The following is a 27,408-nucleotide window of genomic DNA, read 5'->3' as shown; positions in this document are numbered from 1 at the left end:
ACGCCTGCAGCTGGAGATCAGAGAATCCGCCCAGTCTGTCGAGATGGTAAACTCACAGCCCCTGTCTCTTTGAGCTGGGGATTCGTTGAAGGCACTCAGGATACACACCTACACTACGGGCTTCCTAGGTCTTACTACAGTCACGAGCCACATACAAAAGAAAATAGGCACAGAACAATTAATTAAGGAAAAATATGAAATGCTCTGTGATGGACTGGCATCACATCCTGGGTTAACCCAGCCATCTGCCCTACGCTGCCAGGGATAGACTCCAGGCCCCCCCAAAACTGGATGAGGTCAGGAGGAGGGGCAAACAGGCCATCATGACATCACTCTGACCCTCCCCTCACTGTCCTCCTCCTTCAGATGTCCTTCAGGGCTTTACACTGAGCCCAGTGCCTGGAGTTTAACGTAAAAAGCTGAAACACAGGATGTTCATAATGTGACAGGCAGTGTAGCGGATGCTTCTGGAAGCACCGTGGCGTATCCCGATTACGCTGAGAACCTCTCACTGCTTTATTAGTACACACACTTCCAGAGAACTTCAAACAAATCTGACGTTTATTACATTGACACCAACAAAACATAAAAATGAACAGCAGAGTCCAGCAAACCACATCCTCCACTGGGCACTGGCAGACAGACCACGGGGCTCCCAGTGAGCCAGGGGCGTGCATGACAGGCCTGATGTTCACAAGCTGGGGACCCAGTTCCTGCTCGGGCTGGGGTCTGCTGTTGTATTTCTGCTGGGGAATATGGGGGCATGAAAGGGACAGACAGCTTGATGCGTCGCTTTAGGGAGGTGCGTAGCGTCAGCCCAGAAAGCCAAGCATCACTCTGCTACACCAAAACAAGCTGCTTTAGGCTCGGTACTTCTGCATTAACCCTGAGACAGCAAATGCCCCACGGACAGCTGGGCTGTTTCTCAATATGCCTACTTCACCGTTCTTGTGTTCTCACATACCCGTTTTATGTCATCTTCCATTGCTGAAGACCAGTTCCAATACTAGGAACAGAAGTACAGAGGACGGTAAACATCCTCGCAGGTTGTTCTTGCCCCGCACCAAATATCAAGGATACGTTGGTTGCATCCCTGCCAAATGAGACCAATCCCATGATGCATTATGCCCCAAGTCTGGTCTTGCCAAGATCAAAGTACAATCTTCGCGTTGAGAGACAGTCATCTACAGTAAGGAACCGGACTCAAGGGAACGTAGAACTTGTTTAACTGTTTAAGGGTTAATTCAGATTCCAATGGAGGTCGAGCACATGATGAAAATGACATTTCACTGAATCTGTCAGCTGTTCACTGCCCCTTTTAATGTGATTTACACGTCATGTCAATGCATTACAGCTTAATTAACGGGAAAAGGTTGATTTAGACGGCGGTCAGGATGAAAGCAGCATGCAGCGTGGCTGGGGAGGGGTCTCGGGAGGGATGCCACCCCCTCACACGCTGGCCGATGTTTCCATGCCGATTAATTGTGAATCACAAAGCAGCGTTTTTACTAATCTGACAGCTGAAAAGACGATAAAAAAGCAGGTCTGGTGAGCGGAGCTGCTCCAACTGGAATCTTCTGAGCAAATGGGGCTTTTTGAGAGTGAGGATTCCTGTATTATGATGCAACTCTTTCCCCCCCATCACGCCACCTGCTCTCAGCAGATTCCAGCCTACACATTTAGGAATGCCCCTTGATTATCCCCATGGCAACAGGGAAAGCCCCAAGCGTTACCTAGGCAACCAGAGGAAAATGGCTGGAGGCATTAGGAGGACTGAGGAGTGGAGATGGGATGATCTGCTGCTTGATTGGTGCCATATGTAATTTTATTTTTCCATTTTTTAGCAGGGCCCATGGTCAGGTGGGGGCTCTATTTGGCCATGTCTTCAGCCACGGCCTTCCCCATCTTGTCCTTCAGGTAGGCCATTCTCTGTCGGTCGTCCTTTAGCTCCGCCCACTCGTAATACAGGACCTGAAGAGGTGGGATAGAAGTGTAAAGTAAGAACAGCACCTCCCTGAGGAAAAGATCTGAGAAACGTCTTACAGGGTTTAGCGCAAGTGAGAAAATCTACCCTTTCATGGCCTAGACCAGTCAAGTGGAAGGGCTTTGGCCTACAGCTCTCAGGCTGGAGAACCACGCCCTGATGGGCTGAAGGGGGAAGAGGACCCTCCACCCGAGTCCAGGATTGCTGGAGTGAGCGGCCTTACCTACACACCCATCGGACGTCAAACATCCCCGGACCGTGTAAACCCAATTACAGGATTAAACCTGATCTGATCTCATTCTGAGCACATGTCTCACAGAGGACTCCATCACTCCCATCCTGTTCCACAGTAAGAACTCGACCCCATTCAGTAACCCATGACCTCCAGCAGGGGGCGCCACGCAGACCCCTCCCATGTGCATGAACAAATGAGGGGTCCAGATACTGACACCTCTTCCGGAACCTGCCCCCAGATCTTCTAAGCCTGTACCAGAGCCAGGTCAGACAAGCTGCTTAGGATGGGGGGGTGGGGGGGTTAACTGTGTGAGGTCACAGCACCTGTGGGGACAGAAAGCGGGCCTCCAGGAGTGACCAGAGTGCGGGTGGGGGGAGAGAGGGTGCCGGGGGGGCGCTTACATAAGCGGACTTGTTCTGTAGAAGCCGGGCTGCTGAAAGCACCGTCATGCACGAGGCTTATTGCAGGCTGCGTCCCTATTGGCTGCCGCTTCCGTCGTTTTAATTGGTACAATTGGCAGCTAATTACCTGAACTCTTTATATCTGTCTGTCCCTTGCAGTAGAGAGCAGAGAGATGCTGCCCCCCTTCGACGTGAGCACGCCAAGCAGACGGAGCAAATAAACAAACGGACACACGCAGCGAGTAAACAAGTATCCGATATAAACATCAGCTAATGCAGCAAGCAGAGGGAGGCGGGCTGACACACAGACAGCCCCACCCACGCAGACACACGTGGCCATGTGACCCCGTGTCTGCCCCGCCCACTCACCGGCACTGTGAGGAACCCGGCCAGCTGCAGGTGGCGCTGTCGCATGGCATAGCGGCCCAGCAGCTCCCGGCCCTTGGAGCCGTGGTGGGAGAATTCAGAGGCCAGGAAGGCGATCCTGCGGAGAGGCACGGGGGGGTGAGGGCGAGGCCGGGACAGCACTGTCACCATCCACACCACGTTTCAGAGGTACTGGGGGAGGCTCACCTGTGGGCCCCCCGAGGCAGTGGGCTGCCCCCCCCGCCCCCCGGCAGGTGGGGAGCCTTTAGCCCCAGCAAGTTAATGGGCTTGTTGTCGGAATCCAGGACCAACTCTCCGTCTGATGGAAGGAGAAGACAGGAGATGCAACAGTGAAGATGGAAGCAAAGGAGGACCAGCACATATACAGTCCCGATGCGAAGAGAGTCTCAGTGCTCACACGCACGGACGGGGCTTCCAAGAGCAAAACCTCAGGGGCTTCCCCGCACCGGTGTCTCTCCACCCGGCTCGGGGAGGGAGCAGAAACATGGACAGCCTGGCAGTCCCCAAGGACCGGTCTGAGAAGCCCTGGCCTACAGTGACACTGCATTAGAGGAAGTCGTTCTGATGCCCCCTGGTGGGCGAGGGGACTGCGACTGAAAGCAAGGTCCTGGTCTCTCACTCATCACACTTTGTAAACGGTGTGCACTGGCAAACTGCCTGGTGTGGGCCGAAGCCACGCTCCTCCTGGGGACCCAATTTGCACATGCTCCCTGGGATTTGAACCCATGACCTTCGGGTTGTTAGCACGACTCTCTACTGTGTTGAGCTACAGGGTTTCCCACCTCCAGCCCCCCCTCCTGGATTATCACTTTCCTTATTTCTCCCTGCTAACTACCAGACTTTCCGGTGATGTCATAACAGACTGAAATCACCCCCATCGGCAAGGCGGTGGTGGGGGGGGGACCGTGATGACAGTCTCACCGTTTTCATTTAGACAAAACCCCCTGCCTCCCATATCCCAGTGGTGCCCTCACCTATGGTCCAGCCAAACACCGTGACGACCCCGGCACGGTACCCCCCCTCCAGTCCGCCAGCCAGGGCACGCAGGGCCTCGTGCAGACTGCTCTGTAGGGGGGTGGGCTGGCCGTCAAGGGTGGAGGGGGGGTCTGGGACAACCCCCGGGGGGCAGAGGACCTCCAGCTGGGCAGTGGAGGCGATGTGCTGGAGCTTCAGGCCGTAGCTCGCGACACGCGATGGAGCGCCCCCTGGAGGAGACAGGGTCAGCGCATTAACGAGCAGAGAACCTCGTCACACCTGTAACACACCCGAGTCAGTCTCCCCGAGGCTCCGGCTGCTCCCCCAAGCCCGTCTCCAGCCCGCACATCTCAAATAATTATTTTTGAACGGGGTGGGGCTCAGCAGGTTAGTCTCCTGTGCTTGTGACTGGATGGTCGTCGGTTCAGATCCTGGGATCGGCAAGGTGACGTTTCCACCGGGTCCTTGAGTAAAGGCCCTGCTTTCTAAAAAAGGTGTCACTGGACAAACCACTAACTTCAGACAGCCCAGAATAAATTTAACCCAATTAAGGTTAAAATTGACTTAAAACCAACCGATGTTGTCAAATCGTGAACATATTTGGCTGTTCTTTAAGTATTTCGTAAAACAAGCATTATTAATGGTTCGAAATTTTTTGGTTTGTTGATATATTAATTAACAGGAAAGCCCAAAAAATTCAATGCAGTGAAAAGGTGATAGATGTGAAGAAATTGTTGTTTTTATGTTTGTAATTAATTGTCACGGTTGAATTTATATTAGGTTCTGTGAACAGTTTCTACCTCATAAAACCAACTGCAAGGCAGTTTGGGTAAATCAACCAGGGTAACCTCAACCATTTACACAAAATAATCCTTTAAATAATAAATTTGATGTTTATACATTGAGATTTCAGCGCATCATTACGCCAGTGGCTGGAAAGTGAATGTCTGCACTGCCCTCTGCAGGCTGTAAGTGGTATCAAAACCTGGCCTCTCTGCCGCGTGACTCGCCGGAGGCGGCAGTCTGATTGGCAGGTTACGCCGGGGATCGTTTGCTCCGCCCATCCATCTTTGGCGGAATAAAGACAGGCCTCAGGGCGCCTCCTGTCACATCACACAGAATTAATCTCAGTACAACAGGCTGCCCTTTGAAAAACTCAGAATCTTACCTAGATAATACTAACGTGTAAAACGGGGCTGTAAAATGCTCCGCCGATGTTGTAACATTTCATACAGCCATTAAAAAACAAAACAGAGGACTGGGGAGCCCCTAAAGGCTGCAGTAACGGCCCCAAACACAGCACCCTTCCCCGACTGCTCTACAGGCACATTTAACACCCCGCGGGGGGGGGGGGCAGATGACACACCTGCCAATCTGAGCTGGACGGCAGGGTCTAGCACAGCCCGAAGATGGTCAGGCCGGGCCTGCTGCAGCACACACAGAGACCACACCAGGTCAGTCAGTAGGAAGGGCTCCAGGTCTGACAGCGCCCCCTCTAGAGCAGCATGTACCTGCAGGAGAAGATGAAGTGCTCAGAACGTCATGCCCCAACCGACCGCCCACTCAGCATCATGCACTTTTGGCCACAAATTGCCTGTGTTCAGCATGTAAGTGTCCCCACCCAGACATCACAAGTCCCCACCCACATATAAACAGCCCTGCCCACACCTTAAGAGGCCCCACCCACATATAAACAGCCCCGCCCACACCTTAAGAGGCCCCACTCACAAATAAACAGCCCCGCCCACACCTTAAGAGGCCCCGCCCACATATAAACAGTCCCCCCCCCCCCCCCCCCAAACCTTAAGAGGCCCTGCCCACACCTCACCTGGCCATAGAACTGCTCTTTCTTACTGGGCTGGAAGTTGAGTTGGGCGAGTGAGAGGAGGAGGCTGCAGAGCTGTAAGGTGCTGTACTTCTGCCACTGCTGAGTGTAATGCTAGGGGGAAGGAACAAGGGGACCAGAAAGTGTGAGTGACAGCCAGCCCGCCCTATCACAGGCACGCCAGTGTAAAAGACAGCCAGCCCGCCCTATCACAGGCACGCCAGTGTAAAAGACAGCCAGCCCGCCCTATCACAGGCACGCCAGTGTAAAAGACAGCCAGCCCGCCCTATCACAGGCACGCCAGTGTAAAAGACAGCCAGCCCGCCCTATCACAGGCACGCCAGTGTAAAAGACAGCCAGCCCGCCCTATCACAGGCACGCCAGTGTAAAAGACAGCCCACCCTCTGAAAGTTCTGAAGGTAACAACAGCATACCCCCCCCCCAGATGTAGTCTGGAGCAAAGTACCTCGGCAAAGCCCTCAAACAGCGAATGGTGGAGCCACTTGAGGTGCGAGAAGGAGCGGGCGCAGCGGGTCACGTCGCCGGGGGTCAGCCGGGGGACCTGGGGCACAAGGTCGCCCGCGATCCGCTGGAACACCTGGCTGTGATGGAAGTTCACTTTCGCTGTGGAGGGGGGGTTGCAGGGAAATTAATCTCTGCAGACAGGCCAGTGAACAGAGTGACCACAAAAAACAAACACAGCATGTCAGGGGCAGGTCTGGCGGGGGGGGGGGGGATTATTTTAGGGCCTGAAAGATTTTACCGCTTCCTCAGCAGTCATTCCACCACTGACCAACAGGGCGCAGTAGTATCACCCTGGCCTGAATCCCCATTTCCTCCATGTCTAACCTTAAATACCGAGTCTCTGCAGGCATTCAGCTCTGTGATGCTCAGAATGAGGACAGTGAGCATTTCTCCCCGCCAAGGGACCCACGGCCGACGCTGCCCTCACCATAGGCGAAGACGAGGTCCAGCAGCAGCGAGGCCTTCAGCTCCTCCGAGGGCTTCTGCTGGATGTGGTAGGAGAGGGCCCTGAAGAGCGCCACTGAGCGCCGGCCCTGCGACGCCAGAGCCACCGCCACCTTGCGGATGTCCTCCGCCCGGAACCGCTCCACCAGCTCCAACGCCTGTGATGTGAGGGACGAGAGAGAGCCTTACCAGCTGACCTCGGATCAGTGTGGCTTACCATTCCCAAACAGCTTAGACAATGGACCGGGCTCGTATCTGATCCCAAATTAGAAGTTGGGGAGTAATGTCAGAAAAAAAGACAGGTAGAGGGTCCCCATGTTGGGCGAACTGAAATTTTAGGTGGGTTTGAGTCCCGGCCGCATATCAGTGGGCCAGCAAGGCCCTTAACCCCCAGCTCCGGGGGGGGGTGCCGCACACTGGCTGTCGCTGTGCTGTGACCCCCATCCCCCAAGCTATGAAGACCAAGATGGGGTAGGCGGAGAGAAGAATTCCAATGTACCTGTACGCGTAATTGTGCAAATGGAAAATAAATGATTTATCATTTATCACGTGGTCTGGAACAGGTGGAGTTCTGTCAGCAGGAGACCCACCTTGTCCTCCAGCCTGTCCAGGAGCGAGGGGGGCAGGTGGGCTGGCCGCGCCATCAGGGCAGCCACAGTCCGCGCGTCTGCCAGCTCGGTCCAGCGCAGCTCCAGCTGCTTAACAACGGCACCCAGCAACTCCTCCGCCTGCGGCGCTCCCCGGCCGCACGCCCACTCATACAGGTACACCAGCTGGCGGTAGCTGAAACGCCGCACACGCCACAGCGCCTCCGTCTGGAGGGAGGCCAACACAGGCGTACCCGGAGCCACCCCCAGTGAGGTGAGGGCCCGCAGGAGGCCGACCAGGGAGCCGTTCCACACCTTGCGTACCTGGAGAAAGCGTCCAAGGGAGTGTCACAAACACGCGCCAGGGGCACTGGATGGTAGCATTTACAGTAATGGCTGCGCCTTCGAATGCCTCAAAGCACAAGCGTGAGGCAGGCCGTGCTAACCAATTTTCATGTTTGACTTTGAAAAGTATTTATTTATATGTCAGGGAGACTGTTGCCCAAAGGATTTCTTCAATCTTACTATAAACTGAAATTTAACTAATAAAGGTGTATGTGACAGAGGTGAGGGACCCACCCCTGCAGGGTCAGCACACAAACCTCCAAGAGAAACCGCTCTCCACTTTACCTCAGACGACACCTGGTCAAGCATAGTTTGCAGCCGTGGGTCCTGCAGCAGGTCTGAGTGCTTGGAGTCCCCCTTCTCCAGGACCATGCGAGCCAGCTGGATGACGCACAGGGCGGTCTCGTTGGCATTTGCATCCCGCTCGGCCCAGAGCTGTAGGACTTCCCGAGGGCTGGAAGCCTTCTCCACCAGCTCGTCCAGCTCTGTCCGCCTTGGAACAGTGAGGTTCTCCTCTTCCCAGGTGCTAAGACTGTGCCTTCCGCACAATGTCCGTGCCTGGGGGTGCAGGTTCAAAGCCCGGGCCCACAACGGCTCTGCGTGGGCCACAGCAAGAAAAGGGATGGGATGGCCAGCTAGGCGAGCCTGACACGAGGCAATGAGCTGGGGACCCCGGCTCCCCAGAAGCCTGGCCCAGCGGCTCATTAATCTGGTGGCCATTACTGTCTCCCTATAAGGCAGGTAGCTCCAACATCTCATCGGACCTACACACACAGAACACACAGCATGGATTAAACAGCATCAACTTTCACTTTAAACATCAAGTCACTGATTCGTGAACTACGAGTCCACTATAGAGAAAGAAATATTTCCTGATTCATTAATCACTTAAGGACGACCGCCGGTTTGGACAGCTAGCTCATTCTGACAGTAAAATATTCCGGAGGTTTCCCGAGATTACAATACCCTTAACCTAACCATTCTGTGAACAGAGAGTAAATTTCAGAGGAAAGTGGATCTTGTTATAGGGTTACACTAAGAGTCTTCCTGAAGCCAAGAGAAGGCTGTTTCTGACCTTGCCAGTCCCATAATGAAGAACAACAGCAGGACCCGGCAACATCACAGAAAAAGTCTCGTCATTGTTAGTGCACGATGTTTCAGGGGTGCAGTCCTTATAATAATCCTGAATAGAAATCTGTCGGGAAGTAATTACAGAACCTTTCAAAGCACTTACCTTAAAATATAAACATTAGCTAACGCTATGCGGCGACATTCACATGGTACTGACAGATAGCGGTCGCAGGGAGATTACGTCACCCCGTTAGTGACGTTAAATAATGAGTGGCTATCTTAAAGGAACAGCACAACTAATGTCAGAAAAGCGTTTCTTCAAGACATCGACAATTATACCAGGAGATGAACACTTATTGAGCACTTTTTTAGGATCACCGTACTAATACTAGAGCCTCCTTTTGCTCTCAAAATAGCGTTTCATGGATTTCACAAGATGTTGGGAACATTCCACTGAGATAATGGTCAGTGTTGACATGAGTGGATCACGCATTTTCTGCAGATTTGCCAGCTGCACATCCATACTACCGAAGGTCGGTAAGAGAAGCCAAAAACGTTATACAAGAAAAAGTACTCTTACTGAAAATAAAAGTAACTGAAATACAAGTAAAAGTATTCATCGAAATAAGTACTTGTACAAGAGTAAGAAAGTAGTTTATCAAGCAAGAATACTGCTCAGGTTACATTGGTCACATTTAAGGTTCATTGAATTGAATTGAATTTATTTATTAAATAACTGAAACCTGTAAGCACATTAGCATAACGTACAACTCAAATCAGGCATGTGGTCTCACACTGGACAGTGAAGGCCGTGGTGCTCGGTCTGCTGAGAGCCACTGCGGGCCTTAGCTTGGTGAGACGCCCGTCCTGCATGGGTTTCCAGGCGTAGATACAGAACGAAAGTATATTTCAATGTAGCGGCGAGAGAACAGTTGAATGTAAATGGCTGTGGCATTTAAGTGATGGTTGATCGGTATTTACAGGCCCAAAGTGCGCAAAGAAGGCATTTCACCATTACACCACCATCACCAACCTGGACTGTAGACGCAAGGCAGGTTGGGTCCATGGATTCATGCTGGCGACGCCAAGTTCAAATTCAGTCTGTGAGTCTCAGCAGAAATCGAGATTCATCAGACCAAGCTTTTCCTGTCTTCAACTGCCCAATTCTGGTGAGTCTGTGCCTACTGCAACCTCAGCTTTCTGTTTTTGGCTGACGGGAGCAGAACCTGACAAGAAGATTAGAAGGTTATTCTCAACCAGGCAGGAGAGACAGGCGTAAAGAGTGAAGATGGCAGCTTTACTGAGGAAACTGCCTAGTCCTCATGCAGCTGGAAGCCCTGTGAAAGAGGTCAGGTGTTTCTCTAGAAAAGAGGTTGCAGTTCCCTGTCCAAACATTGCGACTCAGTACATTGTCCACATGGGAGGAGTTGACCTTGCTGACATGAGGGTGGCATTGTACCATACCCATTGTACCATTCCCCCCATCGTTGGTATGTGAGCTTGTGTTGATAGATGGCTTATATAGCCATCGACAATAGATGGCCACTGTATTGATGAGGTGCAAAAGCACAAAAAGCTGAAGACATTCAGGCTTGAAGTTGTTCACGCAGTTATCCATTCAAGAAGGTGGGACGGACCTCAAAGGCCATAAAGCTGCAACTGTAGACGCTTCCGGAAACCAACAAGCCCACGGGTGACATTACTTTGACAAAATTAAACACTCCCCAGTGTTTGCTGACAAGGGAAGATGCTCAGATGAGAGAGGGTGACAGAAAGTTATAATTTTATTTCACTTTCTGCATCAAATAAAATATAAAATATTGATAATACAGTAATACGGCAACATATCCCAGGAACTACAACTCAAAAACTTGATAGAACATACAGTACCCACAGTACCCGGTTAGTTTTAATTCAGTAAAAATAAATGTTGTTTGGTTTTATATGGAAACCGAGGATGGCCGGGCTTTCAATTATTTTTTAAAGCCTTTATTTCGAGATAAAGAGATAATTTCATCTCGATATCTCAAGATAACAAAGCTCACTTTCACAAGATAATTTAGCAGCGTGGCAGCTTAAATTACATGTTTTAATAATTTGAAGCTTTTATATAGTTTACATTGATATTCATGGGCTATTCTGTATGTCTGCTATTGTGTAGATGGAATAGTGATTCAGACAATGTGTGTAGATGGAACAGTGTCAAGCATAGCGCATTGTACTTAGTGGAATAACCCACATGGATTCAGACAATGTGTGTAGATGGAACAGTGTCAAGCATAGCACATTGTACTTAGTGGAATAACCCACATGGATTCAGACAATGTGTGTAGATGAAACAGTGTCAAGCATAGCGCATTGTACTTATTAGATCTGAATGTGGGTGTGAAGGATTGTTTATATCAAATTTCAGTATTTTTACTATCATATCATCTGTACATGTTGTGTCCAGTGATAGTTTAGATATCTTTTCTAGTATTTTATTATTATTTTATCTATTTATTGTGTAGTAGCACACTGCGCGCACCGAGACCTGAGAAACCGTGTTTCGTTCTTATCATGTCAAGTGGTTTGAATGACAATAAAGCTGATTCTGATTCTGATGATATAGCATTTCCCAGGCCAACAGAGCAGCTCAGAGACAGGACATGACACGACCGTCATGGTAAAACACCGTACCGGTACAGCATGTAATTTCAATGTTAAATACACTGACAGACACTGTAAGTAACACAGGACGTATACGAGCAGCGCTGCGTTCGGCATGACTGCCCCGCGGCGTCACAATGTGTATATCCCTGTAATTATTCGGAGAAAATGATCTCGAGATGACGGCATTAACTACTCGCAAGCTCTGCCGTTGTGGGCTTCTGTAGTTTTATAACAAAGTTAGAAGAAAATTATAAAGTTTATTGACAAGCAGTCTCATTGGGTGCTTTTTAATTATTAACACCTTTGCAATATCATAAAACACCAAACATTTGTGCAGCCAGTAAATGCAATTGCAATTAATAGCAGAATTGCAAGAACTGAATAAGCCTGTCAAAACATTATGGCTCTTAATAAAAAAGGAAATGTCTACGGGCGGTTTGTGCACGGAGATTAAACACTGCTTTTCAGTGGACTTTTGTTGTGGAACATATTTACTGTCTTTGATATCTGTCAGATAGGTCTAACATACAGAAATATTTTCCATTCCTGACTGTTTAAGGGTTCTACTGATTATAGCACCTAACGGGAATCAAGGTTCTGCCTGCTTGATTTACCAAATGTTTTCGAAAAAAATATTATTGTAATTAAGAGCCCAACTGGTCTGCATAACAGGTCACCCTATAAAGCAACATACTCCTTTCAGGTTCTAAATACATTTTCTGGAGCACCGGCTCCTGTTCTCCTCTTGGGGAACCAGCAGATGGAGTCAGTGGCTAAGAAGCAAAACCTGAAGCCCAAGAATCTAACCAAGACCTGGGTGGGTGGGGAGGTCTTACCAGTCGTATGCGCATCTGTGTACATCCAGGAGAGAAAGGGAACAAAACCGAAGTATATTTACCAACCATACATACATACTAACACATAATAGACACGTAAGCACCTATACGCACAAATACATGCATATACGCAATCAGTGTTCTACATCTGCTGTGATGTGTGAGTGGGCGTTTTTGTCTTTCTGTGCCCTCTCTTCTTCTGATATGGTGTCCGGCTCACCATGAAACTGCTTCCGAAAAGTGGGTATAGAAAGCAGAGGAAACGATAGATCAGCATTTGAATTGTGGCGATCTTGTGAAATCAGCACTCAAGCAACCTGCTACCTATATGAGGAAAAGCAGGGAAGCTGCGGCCATAATCTGTCAGTTAGCTGCCAGTGAACCTTCTAACTTTGTCATGGAGGGAGTTTGTCACCATCCACGCTGTTCACGCTAATTACATAACTGCAGAAGATAATGAACCTACATTTCAATTTGAAATTTAATGAAAAATGTTTTGAAACTGCAGGCTGCTCTTAAATCTATATAAGAAAAGAATTCACGGCAAAAAACACTTTTCGGAACTGGTTTAGGAGGTGGTCTGAGGGGCCGGAGGGCACTTTACATCTTAAAAGGCCAAGGATTTCCTTCAATTTTTAATCTCTGCAAAGCAATTAACTCCCACTTAGACTGGAGTTAATGTTTAATATTAGCCTTGGCGACCCACAGAATCCTTCTGCTAAAATTAAATTACTGCCAGATACATTCTCTAAACTCTTGGATTTCAGCAGTACTGATGGGAAAGAGGCTTTTCCATATGCATTTCAAGCAACATTTAAATGAAAAAGTTCAGCTTTTGACACTAGAGGGAAGGTTTGGGTTTTTTACGTTACCATTCATTGGGTGGTTCAGAGCTGAACACATGCGAGAACGAGTGGTTTATTAATGCATGCAGCCTCTTTGCGTGTTTATGTGTTATTTGCGTGTTTATGTGTTATGGTGCTGGGGCCACCGACGTGATGTGGATGTGCTGGTGCCTGTTTGCCACATTGGTGAATTAACAGAGTCCCACCTGCATGATATATCAGTCAACATATCAGAATCAGTCAATATTTGCTAAAAAATCGGTATGGTCACTCATGTCAATCTTGACTGATATTGCTGATTTATATCTAGACTTAAGTCAATATTGGAAGTTAGCAGCACTGGAGCAGAAGACAACTAATAAAGAACAGAGAGTGTATCAGACGATCAGGCGGAGGATGAGGGATTCCGTCGGCTCTTAGAAGAGGGTTTCGGAGCTTCAGCCCATGGGCAGTCTTCACCGTCGCTCGGAGGTCTGTCGGTAGCTACCTGGGAAGGTTTCCTGAACTGCTTTGCCACAAGACTCCCAATGGGGCATTTTGAGGCTCCATGAACTTCACTATACCTTGAGGACCTGATATCTCCGCTCATTAGATCAGAAAGAGAGAGTAACTCGGCTCCCTGCCCCCCCCCCCCCCCCCAGTCCCACAGTGCATCGCGTTTTCCTCCACGTTTGCCCGGCTGCGCCCTGGGTCTTCTGAGTCTCTCAGCGGTTTGTATTTCCCCGTCATCTTCGGCAAGTCTCCTTAGCCCCTGTGGACTTCAGAATCCTGATCTAATCACCAGGAATAAAAGCATTTTGGGTGAAAGAGCATGCTGGGCCTGACATTTTCCCACTGGCCCTGGAGTGGAGTTAATTAAAGCCTTGGCAAAACGCGTCTCACAGGGTCTCACAGCGTCTCACAGGGTCTCACAGGCGCAGGACAGCTCCCGCTCTGATGTGCCCCAAAAATCTGTCTTCAGGAGGCCGTTTTCTCCACATGAGACTGATGGTGCTATTTTGAACTGATTTATTCTCCAGTCTCTGAGTTGGGGTGCCAAAATATTCTATTACTATGTAAAAACACCTTAATGAGGTGCAAGCAGAGCATCCTGCCTTTTCACAGATATCGTGACGTTTGACAGTTGGGTCTGTCAATCATGTCTTTATGTATCCGATTGACTTTGCTAACACGGTGACCTCACTGTTTATCGTCACCTAACAGTGAGAGATTTTACCCTTCTGTCCCCCCTTCTTTACCCCTGCAAACATTTCATTTTAGGTGATTCTAGCAATGGTGTGTGGATCTCGGTTTGCGAACGTGTGTGTATGTCTGTGTGTGTGTATGTCTGTGTGTGTGTATGTCTGTGTGTGTGTATGTCTGTGTGTGTATGTCTGTGTGTGTGTATGTCTGTGTGTGTGTATGTCTGTGTGCGTGTATGTCTGTGTGCGTGTATGTCTGTGTGTGTATGTCTGTGTGCGTGTATGTCTGTGTGCGTGTATGTCTGTGTGTGTGTATGTCTGTGTGTGTGTATGTCTGTCTGTGTGTATGTCTGTGTGTGTGTATGTCTGTGTGTGTGTATGTCTGGGTCCATGCGTCTGCGTGCTAGTGGCTGTGTTATTTTTGAGTGGGTGGGAGGGTCATTATTTTGCCGAGGATGGGCTGCCCACATAGACAGAGGTTTAAGCCCCCCCTTTGCACACTGATGAGCGGCTCGAAGATTGGGCGGGGGTGGTGGGTGGGGGCGGGGAGCTCTGGTACACGGCGAAACAATAGCACTGTCAGCACTGATGAATCGGAAACAACCGGTTTGACTGTGTCTGTCGTCAGCACTAACAACAGGCCTGGCTTCAGTATGCGGGCCGCTCATAACGACAGGCCTGGCTTCAGTATGCGGGCCGCTCATAACGACAGGCCTGGCTTCAGTATGCGGGCCGCTCATAACGACAGGCCTGGCTTCAGTATGCGGGCCGCTCATAACGACAGGCCTGGCTTCAGTATGCGGGCCGCTCATAACGACAGGCCTGGCTTCAGTATGCGGGCCGCTCATAACGACAGGCCTGGCTTCAGTATGCGGGCCGCTCATAACGACAGGCCTGGCTTCAGTATGCGGGCCGCTCATAACGACAGGCCTGGCTTCAGTATGCGGGCCGCTCATAACGACAGGCCTTCAGTATGCGGGCCGCTCATAACGACAGGCCTGGCTTCAGTATGCGGGCCGCTCACACGCAATGGGCACAAATCTGATTAAGGAGCCAAAAAAGGGCCCAGTTCTCCCCGACTTTCATTCATCAAGATGTCGTAATGTTTTCAAAAAGAGCACTTTAATATTTCAATAGGTCCTAAGGTCCCTGCTATACAAGGCTTTATATTAAACAGCTGCTTGGGAATGTTATTAATGGTAACCGTGTCTGGGTGACTGGATATTAAATTCTTTAAAGCCATGCTTCAATATCAGTAGAGCTCCTGAGAGAACGTGTCTTTGGCACCTGCTGTGTCCGACGGGGAGGCGGAAGTGTTCTGGCTAATTAAAGAAGCAGTTCCTGGTATAGTTTTATAACATTTCTTGATCTTCAGAAGAAACATCAAGGTATGCTTAGGTTGGGGGTGTATTTATCTGAAATTCACCTGAAATTGAATTCATTTTTAAGGAATGAGAAGTATGGCCAGCAGAGCAAACAAAGAGTTTACGGGCTCGCGCGAAAGCAGTCGGCCCCGATCTCCTCTCTGCTGTCTCACCTGCCCAGCTGCAACAGACTTCCACATCCGGCTCCTGAGCATCATTGATCTAATGAGCACATGGTGGGTGTGCTGGATCGTAACCTGCAAGCCGGGAGCCATGAGATAACAGCAAAGGACTCTGCCCCTAGCTTCTTTGTGGCCAAATGTTTTCATCAAAAGCTTGTACGTTTAAAAATAAACGTTTGTCCATCTCCAAGGAAGAAGAAAGACCAGGCAGGGAAGCAGGACTGGCAGGCTTTCAGGCAGCCTTCAGTTGTTTTGCATTCCTTTCCCGGGAGAAAATGAGGTCTCTGAGATGGATATTGCACATTTTGAGTGGGAATGGCTTCTGAATGGCTGGCAGAAGTGATGGAGCGTTCCGGAAATCCATCCGGAGCCTCCAACTCAGGGGCTGTCACCTGCAGAGATGATCGAGGCTGACAAACAGTGAGCCCTGTTTCTGAGCTCAGCCCCCCTTCAGAATTCCTCCCACACACTCCGATCAGCACGGCACTATGGGCAGGGACACACCCCAGTTATTTACTTCACTCGATGAAACGATCATTTAAGAAAAATTGGGCCACTTTCCTTTTCACCTTTATGTCAGACCGGGCTGATCACCCTTTAGAAACACCTTCATACGTCTGCCTGGTCATCTGAGCCCAGCAGCATTGTTTTCATTGGTTGGTTGTTTTGTGTGATCTTGTAACCTTGTGCACAAGCTTTGAGGTCATAGGTCATTTCACGGTCACCTGCCATTTGCCTGCTGGTGATTGGCTCTTCATCTCCTTGTTTTGCTCCAGACTTCATCAGCTTTATGTATGCATGTTAGGGATCGGCGTGGCATGGCAGCGCGCTTCCAGGACCATGCTGCCAGTGGCTCTGTAAGGGGCTGTTTTCGCCTTTAAACACGGGCTGTTGTATCCTTGTCACGTTCAGCTCCGATCCAGCCGTGTACGAGTGTCGGCGGCTGCCTGTGCTCGCGACGCCAGCAGCTCTCTAAGATGTTTCTTTTTTTCCCCTCCCCCTCGCAGCGTTTAAACTTTAATGCTCCCTGGCAGTGTGGACAGTTCGACCTGAATTCAGGAGGGACCCCCCCCCCCTTGATGTCTTCATATTTTGGCTCCCCTGAACACATGGCATCAAAGGCCTTCCTCTAGGTAAGCCTTTGTGTGATCTCATTAAATGTTTCTAAGCACGCTGAAGACCGCTGTAGGAGTAGCCTCGCGTTGGGGTGGCCCAGACGGCCACGGGGATGGATGGCTTTAAACCAGACTGGGCAATCAAAGGCCCAACATTCCCATCCGCTTCCTTTTGATGCCGGCAGCTGGCTGATAGGAGGCCTCATCAAATGTGACACTTTTCTGCTATCAGAGTTATTGTCTGCCACAATGAGCCTATCGCATTTTCACGCCAGCGCACAAGTGCGGCTTTGCCACGAGAAGAAACGTGACAAGGGGAGTCAATGGAGTCAATGGAGTCAATGGAGTCAATGGAGACTCGAACTCACCAAATGCACATTTTTTGGAGGCATAGGGAGGCATTTCTGGGGCAGAAGGCGTGAAAGCGGCCACATGGCCATACAGAGGCCTTGGGGTTACCATAGAAGTTACACTTACAATCCAGCAGGTGGAGCAGTGAGCGGAGTCGCATGAGAAGGCGGGCTCAGGTAATTATCATCGTTATCGACTGGCGAGAGGTCGGTGTGTGCCGTGTCCAGCAGAAATGAAATGCCACGCATGAGCTGTCGTGCATCCCAGCTCTGGACAATTCATACCGATCGCTTAGCAACCACTTGTGAGCAGAGTGGGGGTTGGGGGGCAGTACGGAGGACTGGGATTATCAAAGGTAATTGAGTTCACCTGCCCCCTGCTGTTACTGGGGGCCCCCCTCATAGGCCTATCAGCAAAGTGCCCTTTACCCCCCCCCCCGCCAGTTCCCCTGGCCACTGTCTGCACTGGGCTCCCTGCTCCCCAGCACTTGATGGGTCTCCTCTCCGGCCGATAGACCCTTGGCTCTTAGCTTGATTTTGTAAATAAAACCCCTCTGACCTGCGTTGTCAGTAATTCATGGCACAGTGTACAGGAGCTGTGTCACTGGAGCAGAGCGCTCTGGTACCTTCCGGAAGCTATGGCTCTTTTCAGACACGGAGTCTGGACCCAGGTGGAAGATGGAGGTTTTATAATTCAACTCCGTCACCTGCTGTGGAATTCTCCGCAGCTTTTAATCGGTGAGAAAACCACACGGTTTAAAGCCAGCTGACAGAAATTAACATGATTATAATAAATGAGTTTGTGCGTCGGCTCGGTGCTCAGTACCGTGCCGGTCTCTCCGGAGCTCCAAAGCCGCCCTCATCCATCGCCGGCGCAGCATCCCTGTGTCCGATATGGCCTGAAATAAAGCCTGTTTGACAAGTCAAGAATGGAGATGTGGTCTGGGAGGCCTGACTCAATAATGCGGAGTGTGCAGACACCCCCGTCCCTCCCCCACGGAGACAGCAGGCGGTCGCTCCTCTACTCCGGGCTCTTTTTTTATAACTACTTCCGCTTCTCTATTTACATGGTTGCTTCACAAAAACACCTGCATTTGTTTTCCTGTCAGAGTCACACTCTGGAAATAAAGCTTGTCAGTGTCTGTGTAGCTCCTCCTTTTTTCTCAGTTTATATATGGCAAATGATCATCCATCCATCCATCCATCCATCCATCCATCCATCCATCCATCCATCCATCCATCCATCCATCCATCCATCCATCCATCCATCCATCCATCCATCCATCCATCCATCCATCCATCCATCCATCCATCCTGGAGTTTGGAGCTTATGCCAGACAGCATAGGGCACAAAGCTGGGGTACACCCAAGGACAGGAAGACTAGGCACACACACACACACACGCACATGTAGGGTATACATATCCTTATGGGGACCGCTCATTCACACACACACGCACACACACACACATGTAGGGTATACATATCCTTATGGGGACCGCTCATTCACACACACACACACACACACACACACACACACGCACATGTAGGGTATACATATCCTTATGGGGACCGCTCATATACACACACACACATACGCACACACGCACACACACACACACACACACACATTCAAAGGGAAATTTATTGATGTAAACAGCCTAATTGCATGTCTTTGGATTATGGAAAGAAACCAGAGTACCTGACAAAACCCAACTGAGAGTGTGAGAGCCCTGCAAACGAGTATGAGTTTATATCTGCACGTCATATTAAGTATAATTATGTATTTTCATTTTTGTATATTTTATATTACCATATTATTAATAAAGTTTGTGTTATCACAGGCCATTAGGCTTCTCAACGTGAAGTAACTTTGCTCCTTGCTGTACACTATGTACACTAGCACTGAATGCACAAAGTCTGCAATTTTGCACTACATTTCATATTTTTCAGTTTTTGCACTATATTTTTGATTCATGATTTTAGATTTTATATCTGCACTGTATATTTTAGATTATATACTTGGTTCCTTACCTAGTATTTATATATTGTAATTTCTCTTTTTTACTCCGACTTTACTTCTTACCTGTTTCTTTTTTTTCTCTTCTATTTTTACACAGCCACATAAGGGCGACACAGAGATACATTTCACTGCATGTTGTATGTATGTGACAAATAAATCTCTTGAATCTTGAATCTTATATGTGCATTTATATTAGTGTCACATTAATTTTATCAAGCTAAATACTAATGGAATCAGTTTGGGTAAAATTCACGCTCAAAGTCACAGCAGAAGCTTCCTGGCTGGTCCTGATCTTCTCAGCAGGTCGGTTAATGTTCTGCCTCAGCTGTGCGCTGATGAACTGTGGCCTGAATTTCATGCTGAGGACACACTGGTGGAGTTTGGACTGGGAGCCCACGTGAGTTTAGCGGAGGGGAGGTCGTGTGTGTAGGAGCTGATGGACACCGTACGGCTCCCGCGCTCCGCTGTCGGGGGGGGGGGGGGGCGGCAGCCCGCTCCATGAGGAAGTGTGAGCTGGAGCATGTCTGAGGCGCAGGAAGACTTTAGAAGACTTTAGAAGGAGCTCAGGATATTCGGGATACCCTGACCTGTTCAATAGGAAATGCAGGCCGAGGTGATGGTACAGGGGCAGAGGGCTGTCAGATACAAGCCAGAGCAGCCGGGGAATCGAGCAAAAGTCCAGAAAGACCTGAGAAGACCACAGACGTGGGTTAAAAATTAACCTAAAAGAGAGTTAAAAACACACATGACCTACATATGCACATATCTGTCTCTGTCTCCCTCTTCTTCCATTGCTCAATCCATCCACCCATTCATCCATCCACCCATTCATCCATCCATCCATTCCCAGGACCCTCGGCTGAGGTCAGAGTGATCCACCGCACACTGGGCTCCAGGAAATCCGGCGGTTATTCCTGTCCTGATGGCTCCGACAGTCAGACAGCTTCCCCCCGTGCTGCTGTGAGTGGCGACTTCCTGTGGGCCGCCTCGCCCTGCCTCTCGGCGCTGGGCTAACAAGGCGACCTCAGCAACTGCCTCTAGCCCCCGTCTGTCTCCGGGCCCTAATAACAGCACCGGCATGATAGCATATCAATAATGCATTATATTTTAACACAGAACCACACATATTGCTCCTAAATATTAGATAATAGTATATTTCCTAGCATGTGCTATGGGCAACTAAACAAACTGGGATTCCATTTGCTGCGTTGTTTTCATATTGTCTGTGTCTTAAAGGCACAAAGCAGGGGTGCAGAGCGAATGGGATACCAGTCTATCACAGGGCACAAAGCAGGGGTGTGGCGCAGATGGGATGCCAGTCTATCACTGGGCACAAAGCAGGGTCCGGCGCAGATGGGATGCCAGTCTATCACAGGGCACAAAGCAGGGGTGTGGCTCAGATGGGATACCAGTCTATCACAGGGCACAAAGCAGGGGTGTGGCGCAGATGGGATGCCAGTCTATCACTGGGCACAAAGCAGGGTCCGGCGCAGATGGGATGCCAGTCTATCACAGGGCACAAAGCAGGGGTGTGGCTCAGATGGGATGCCAGTCTATCACTGGGCACAAAGCAGGGTCTGGCGCAGATGGGACATCATTTGAAATGATCGGCAGAGTATGCAATCTCCCTATTGGAGCATCACTTTTAATATACACTATTTTACCAGTATCGATAAAAAAAGATGCAGACATTTTAAAATATAAAACCTTTAATCTGAAGATAACCCAGCGTGCCCAGAGTATTAGTACAAATAAGTCGACATATAACATATTTTCACTAATAGCTTTTGTATACAGGATTTATACAGTGCAGATAGATTTCAGCATAGAGTAAATGACACAGACAAAGTATGTGTGTGTGTGTGTGCGTGTGTGTTTGTGAACAGAGCCCTCCCCCCCATGTAAGTCACACACATCAGGCAGCAGATCCCCAGTGAGCAAGGTGTTTTCAGCAGATCCCTGGTGACTGCGGAGTTGTGGGCAGATCATTGGTGACCGTGGCATTGTGGGCAGATCATTGGTGACTGTGGAGTTGTGGGCGGATCATTGGTGACCGTGGCATTGTGGGCGGATCCCCGGTCACCTTTGCTGGACTAAGCCTGTCAGACCCCCCAGATTCCTCGGCTTTTCATCCCCGTCCATTTTGGGTGGCCCACCCAGGCTGGTCACACCGCTGCAGCAGCAGGACTGCCTGGGGGCTCGAAGCGATCCCCCCCCCCACCCAGGCTCTCCTCGTTGGCTGCTCAGTGATGGAGGGGGGATGGATTAAAGGTTGCGTTAATGGCTGTGCTATTGTGTTCCTAAGTGGCACCATCTCACAGGCCTCTTACACACTTCTGTGAATTGCTCAGGGAGGGGGGGGCGGTCGGCATAGCCCAGTGAAAGGGACAGAAACGGAGCTGAGAGGCAGTTAAGGCTTTGTGGGCTTGTCGCAGGTGCGCAGCCAGACAGACCACGGCCCAGGAACGCAGCCAGACAGACCACGGCCCAGGAACACAGCCAGACAGACCACGGCCCAGGAACGCAGCCAGACAGACCACGGCCCAGGAACGCAGCCAGACACACCACGGCCCAGGAACGCAGCCAGACAGACCACGGCCCAGGAACGCAGCCAGACAGACCACGGCCCAGGAACGCAGCCATACAGACCACGGCCCAGGAACGCAGCCAGACAGACCACGGCCCAGGCGTGCAGCCAGACAGACCACGGCCCAGGAACGCAGCCAGACAGACCACGGCCCAGGCGCGCAGCCAGACAGACCACGGCCCAGGAACGCAGCCATACAGACCACGGCCCAGGCGCGCAGCCAGACAGACCACGGCCCAGGAACGCAGCCATACAGACCACGGCCCAGGAACGCAGCCAGACAGACCACGGCCCAGGCGTGCAGCCATACAGACCACGGCCCAGGCGCGCAGCCATACAGACCACGGCCCAGGCGCGCAGCCAGACAGACCACGGCCCAGGAACACAGCCAGACAGACCACGGCCCAGGCGTGCAGCCAGACAGACCACGGCATGGCTTATTCCTGACTGCGAAACGGAGACGCATCCACAGCCCAGTCAGATTAAAACAAACAAAGATACACAAGGTGCGCTAAACACAAAGCGAGTGCCTGAGCTACTGACAGCTAATGGCTAACGGCTAATGGGAGTCGGTGACATAGGACTCCTTTATCTGACGTCGCTACCGGCTCTGAAACTGACTGCTGTCACCCTGTGACGGGGGGGCTGTTAAAGGAACGTGTTTTTAAACACTCCCAGTCTGTGTTGCTGCCTGTCAACGCGACAGAAGAAGCATCTGCTAATGGGGTATTTTTGGAGTTTAGTTCTGGAACGTTCCATTGGGGTGGGGCCTGTAAAAAGATTCCAGAAGGATCTCCGGCTCCCTGTCCTTTTCCTTCCGGTGCTGTGAATGCTGAGGCTGTTCAGAGCATGAGGGGCTCCTTCCCATTGGCCCCCGTCCTGTCGGAGGCCCCCGCAGGGCGGGGCTTCCTCTCCCAGCCCTGCCGTATCCGCATCAGGATCCGGTCCACGCAGGGCGTGACCAGCAGCAGCTTGAGGCCCAGGACCACGCAGGGCAGCACCAGCGCCACCATGTAGGCCGGGGGCAGGTGCCACCTGTAGGTCTGGGCTCTCAGGAACCGCTTCCAGCCGTACAGGATGGTGTGGGACGTGCATAGCAGGAGGGTCAGGTGACCCAGCTTGGACTGCGGGGGGGAGAGAAGGACAGGCTGAAGGCAGCTTCAGACAATGGGGGGGGAGACTCAAATTTTTCTCCATCTGTCACTCGTTTCATGAGCCATTACGCCTTTTATCTCCATGACGGCCATTTTCATCTCCCATCTCGCTCGTTCCACTGACCATGCAGAATAACACTGGTGACCTGGATTCAGTCGGGGGCCCAGTGTTCCTTTGCTCGGACTAATCTGCGTATTTCAAGTGAAGTTCATGAATATCTTAACATTTAAGTGTGGAACATTTAGACCATTTGGACACAACAGTGTTTGACATTTTGTCTTGCAGAATAGGAACTGAATTGAGTGGCAGGACGTCTGTGACTCAGTGCCACCACTCGGGGACCGTCGTCCCCTGCCGCCCGCTTTTAGCTCATAAAGAAATGTTTATTTTTAGCAGTCTCTCCCATCTCATGTTGTTTTCCGTTTCCCTGGTGCGGCAGTTTGCAAACATGTGTAGAGCTAGTAGGTGTAGAGCTGCTGTGGCCGACTGTCTGACTGCACTTCAAGGTGCCTGTGTCTGAAAATGTGTGCTGATTGGTGGGCTGGGCAGGGCAGGCCCTCCCACTGGCTGCCCACAGCTGTCTGACTGACCAATGGGGCCACTTCTCTGTAGACACCTGAGAATTCCAGCCCATTTTTCCCTAACCTTTCCTCTAGAACTGCTGGGGCCCCCTCTGTCAAAATAAAGTAACATCTCATCATCCTTCTCATGCTGGGCTACCTGCTGTTGGGTGGGGGGGGGGGTTCAGTTTAGCAGGGGCTGAGCCACACAGGGAGAGAGAAGCTTCAATCATCAATGAAAGAAAAGGCTTTGCCAATCCACGGGCTTTGTGACGTGTGTGAATAGCACAGGAGTCTGCCGGCGTGTTCTCCGTACCTGCACAAACCGGAACTCTCGCCAGTTCATGGCGTTACTGACAGAAGGAAGGGAGGTGATTCCCAGCAGGATGAACAATCCGAATCCCAGGACGCCGAGTGACATGTAGGAGTCTGTGTACCAGGCCACCGTGTTGTCAAACTCACTTTGGTTCTCTTTCATCTGAGAAACAAGAGAAATTCTGAGTCGGGTGCGGAATCCGCACCCCCCACCCCCCAGGGTGCAGAATATAAGCGACCGATTACACAGAATGACGCCACTAAGATGTTCTTATCAAACTCCAAAGTGACAGGTGACAGATGCAGGAGAGATCCGACATGCCATCTGACACCTGTTCAGTCAGTAAACATATCTGGGTATAATTTAGTAGAACACTGGCTGCCGTTTTGTCTTTTATATGTGTCTCGTACTTCTGACACTGATCCATGTACCGTACGCCATTCCAAGCTCCGTGATAATGGGTGGTCCAGCTCACCTGGGAGATGGTCCAGGAGACCACCTTGTACCTGACGTAGTACCTGATGGGAACGATCATTATGTAGAGGACGTGCAGGAAGCCGAACGCCAAAGCCAGGAGACCCATCTGTTTCCTGCAGAGCATCCAGCGGTCCAGCCAGTCGGGGAATCGCTTGTACTTGGTCCCGTTGTAGAGCTGCAGGAAGCCAGCGAGGATCCCGGGCAGGTAGCACAGAGACAGCATCATCAACGACACCATGGGGAACACCTTGTTGGCCAGAGACACCATGATCCTGAAGGACATGTCCTTCTTGCTGGTGACCCAGGAGTAGATCACGTCCATGAGGAGGCAGTAGGCAAAGAGGGAGGCAGTGAGGCCCACGGCCACGGCTGCAGGCAGCCTCCACATGGGGAAAAGCTGCAGGGGATAATCCTCGATCTCGCCGGCTGCCAGCAAGGAGCCTTTGTCCAGGGCGGTGAAGCCCAGGCTGCGTGCAACGTCCACCACCCTCTGTTTGGACTCAGTGCTGTCCCCGCAGACTAACACCTGGCGGGTGGGAACACACATCTGTGAAAACACATCTGTGGTGCAGACCTCCTAGCAGCGCTGCCGTGGGGGGAGGGGGGGTGGGCACCACAGGCATGCAGCAGGTGGTCTTAGAGCAGTGCTTCTCAATCCTGTTCCTGGCTCCCCTCCCTCCACAATGTTTTCATTCCCACCCACACTGCATTCAACCTGCCACATTCATTATTAGTCTATTAAGGACCATCTGAGCCTGATTAAGGTGGGGATGGAATGAAAACATTCTGGCAGGGGGGGCGGGGGTCCTCCGGGACCAGGGTTGAGAAGCACTGCCTTAGAGGACAGGGTCCAGGACTGGTATTGCCTGGGATGCTTAAAGCCTGCAAAGTGGGTTTCTGACACACGACGGCGTCGAGCATCACTTCATGCAGCATATGTATAGTTGCTAAAACTTGAAACGAGATTGAATTCCACAATGACTCTGATGGAGGGCTGGTCTGGGATAAAAAATCGCCCCCCCCTAGCCATCGTCCCCCTTTTGATGAGCGGGAGGGAGGTCCTCCACGATGAATTTTACCATACTTTTGGTGGGTGAGAGGCCACGTGTCACGTTCGGTCTGTCTGAGCACGACGCCCCGGATGTGACGCCTCTAAGAGCAGTGCGATCAGAGTGTGTGCTTTGGGCCTTGTGTTACTGTACCACTGCTGCGAGAAGCAAGACATGTAGACATATTCTTGGTTGATGCTCTGACATGGCCGGGTGAATTCTCCTATTTAAGTCTGAATTTAAGGACATACCTCCACCCCCAACCGCCCCCCCTTTTTCTTTCAGGGAGGGGGGGGGCTTTTCTGTTGTCTCTCTAGCAGAATGGGGTCACCCTGACATGACACGCAGGAGACAGCGAGGGGGGGGCGGGGGGGGGGCAGTTTCCACTTCAGTAACAGCCGGAATCAGCCCATGTGACATGCAGCCACCCACCACGAGTTTTATGCAGGATGACATTCCAAGATGGTGCTGCTTTCACATTATCAGTCTCCGTCCTCTACGCTGAAAATTTACAGACACCATCATGGTGAAGTAGCTCGGCAAGTCAGCGTTTTAGCCCCCCCCCCCCCGAAACAGAGAAGGACCCCCCTACCTGTCGGTTAGCATCCAGGCCCCCCGATTGCAGTGACCATGCAGAGACGGTGTTGAAAGCTTTCACCACAGAAGCTTCCGGAACGAGCTTGCTAAGGTAGTGAGCGTTGGGCTCCGGGTACTGGTTCCGCCTCAGGTTGTTGCTGACGTCCACCAGCACCTTCCCAGCCAGCCTGTCCGCCAGCGGTACCAGGAAGTCGTAATTATCCCTGTGCACGGCCAGGAAGATGACCTGTGCGACTCCGGCGGCTTCAGCGTGGCCCAGAACCTGGGCCCCCTGGGGCAACAGGCTGGATCTCTGGGGCTTCCGGCTGCCGAAGACCACCTGGTAGCCGGCCTGAAGCAGCCGCAGGCCCAGGGTGCGGCCGAAGTCGCCCGTGCCGAAGATGCCCACCGTGCCGAGCCCGTGGTCGGCGTCTGTAGTCACGGGGGTCATGGCGATCGACAGAGCGGGAGAGGAGCCGTCTGGGGTGGGCATCCCTGCCGACAAACAGCCCAAGATACTTTGCTTTGATTAACCCGGTCAGCAAGCTCACCAGTTAGAGAAGGCAGGAAATAGCTGGGAGACATGAAGAGTTATACACTGACTCACTCACAAGTCTGTCTGTGGGGAAGTTTCTGAGTACGACCCACCCCATCAGGCTGTAGGAGGGGCCACATCTGGCCTGGGAAATTTCTTGTTGGGTGGGGCCACGGAAAAATCCAGCCAGTAATGATAAGACAAACAAACCTTTCCCGATCAGCGTGTCAGGCTGGGAAATGACAGGTTATTGCGACACAGTGGAATGTCGGCTTTGGCGTAAGCGAGCCGTGCGGGAGCTGGCAGCTGCAGTTCGCCGTGCGTTTGGAGAGCCGCGCTGTGCCTCGCATGCGGCACGCAGACGCTGCCCCCTTCAGGCCGTGGGACCCTTAAACACGCTCTGGACAGCCCTCTCTGGGATAGCGGCCGAGGCAGTGACCTCACCGCCAGCTATCTGTCCCGTGCCAGCAGTCCTGAAATCACGGCGTCACGAAGCTGCTTTTAATGACGGCTTCTGTGGCTTTGACACTAAACGACGGGGATTTACTTTGGCATAGTAATATTTTAACAGAATGTCTGCCTCCCTGCCGCTTCTCAATGCCCCCCCCCCGTGCTTTTTCTGGGAACACTGAGTTTCCACGGCGAAGCTGTGCAGCACAAATACGCACACACACACACACACACACACACACACAAACACAGGTTTGTAATCATATCTTTGTGGGGACTCTCCATTCTTTTCTATGGGGATAACGCTAATCCCAACATGATGACCTTAACCCCTACCCAGCCCTAACCTTAACCATAAGTAACCAAGCTAAATACGA

The 27,408-nt window shown here is 51.1% G+C and overlaps 3 protein-coding genes across 3 annotated transcripts in view; 1 reads left to right on the top strand and 2 right to left on the bottom strand.

Annotated features, from left to right (window-relative positions):
* Positions 1 to 543: 543 nt before the first annotated feature.
* On the bottom strand, positions 544 to 9,038 carry tbrg4 (transforming growth factor beta regulator 4). The gene is made up of 11 exons (XM_023825711.2): positions 8,943 to 9,038; positions 7,994 to 8,472; positions 7,367 to 7,687; positions 6,760 to 6,934; positions 6,274 to 6,431; positions 5,811 to 5,921; positions 5,349 to 5,493; positions 3,982 to 4,212; positions 3,194 to 3,305; positions 2,990 to 3,104; positions 544 to 1,971 (listed from the first exon to the last, which is right to left on the bottom strand). Exons 2-11 carry the CDS (start codon positions 8,465 to 8,467, stop codon positions 1,870 to 1,872), a joined length of 1,944 nt encoding a protein of 647 aa, XP_023681479.1. The 5' UTR covers positions 8,468 to 8,472; positions 8,943 to 9,038; the 3' UTR covers positions 544 to 1,869.
* A 21-nt stretch (positions 9,039 to 9,059) lies between these two features.
* The window catches only part of znf804b (zinc finger protein 804B), a 134,957-nt gene continuing 116,608 nt past the window's right edge, over positions 9,060 to 27,408 (top strand). Inside the window, exons 1-3 of the mRNA XM_023825797.2 lie at positions 9,060 to 9,312; positions 9,763 to 9,948; positions 16,847 to 16,972. The gene's annotated coding sequence lies outside the window, so the exon portion shown is untranslated. The remainder of the gene's footprint in view (positions 9,313 to 9,762; positions 9,949 to 16,846; positions 16,973 to 27,408) is intronic.
* steap4 (STEAP family member 4) lies at positions 21,018 to 26,795 on the bottom strand. The gene is made up of 4 exons (XM_023825712.2): positions 26,063 to 26,795; positions 24,420 to 24,947; positions 23,945 to 24,106; positions 21,018 to 23,037 (listed from the first exon to the last, which is right to left on the bottom strand). The coding sequence occupies exons 1-4, from the start codon at positions 26,537 to 26,539 to the stop codon at positions 22,756 to 22,758; spliced, it is 1,449 nt and encodes a 482-aa protein (XP_023681480.1). The 5' UTR covers positions 26,540 to 26,795; the 3' UTR covers positions 21,018 to 22,755.

Source organism: Paramormyrops kingsleyae, chromosome 9, assembly GCF_048594095.1.
Source record: "Paramormyrops kingsleyae isolate MSU_618 chromosome 9, PKINGS_0.4, whole genome shotgun sequence".
In the NCBI taxonomy this organism is placed as follows: Eukaryota; Metazoa; Chordata; class Actinopteri; order Osteoglossiformes; family Mormyridae; genus Paramormyrops; species Paramormyrops kingsleyae.
The sequence above is the reverse complement of the archived record's forward strand: the minus strand, read 5'-3'. Positions and strand labels throughout refer to the sequence as shown.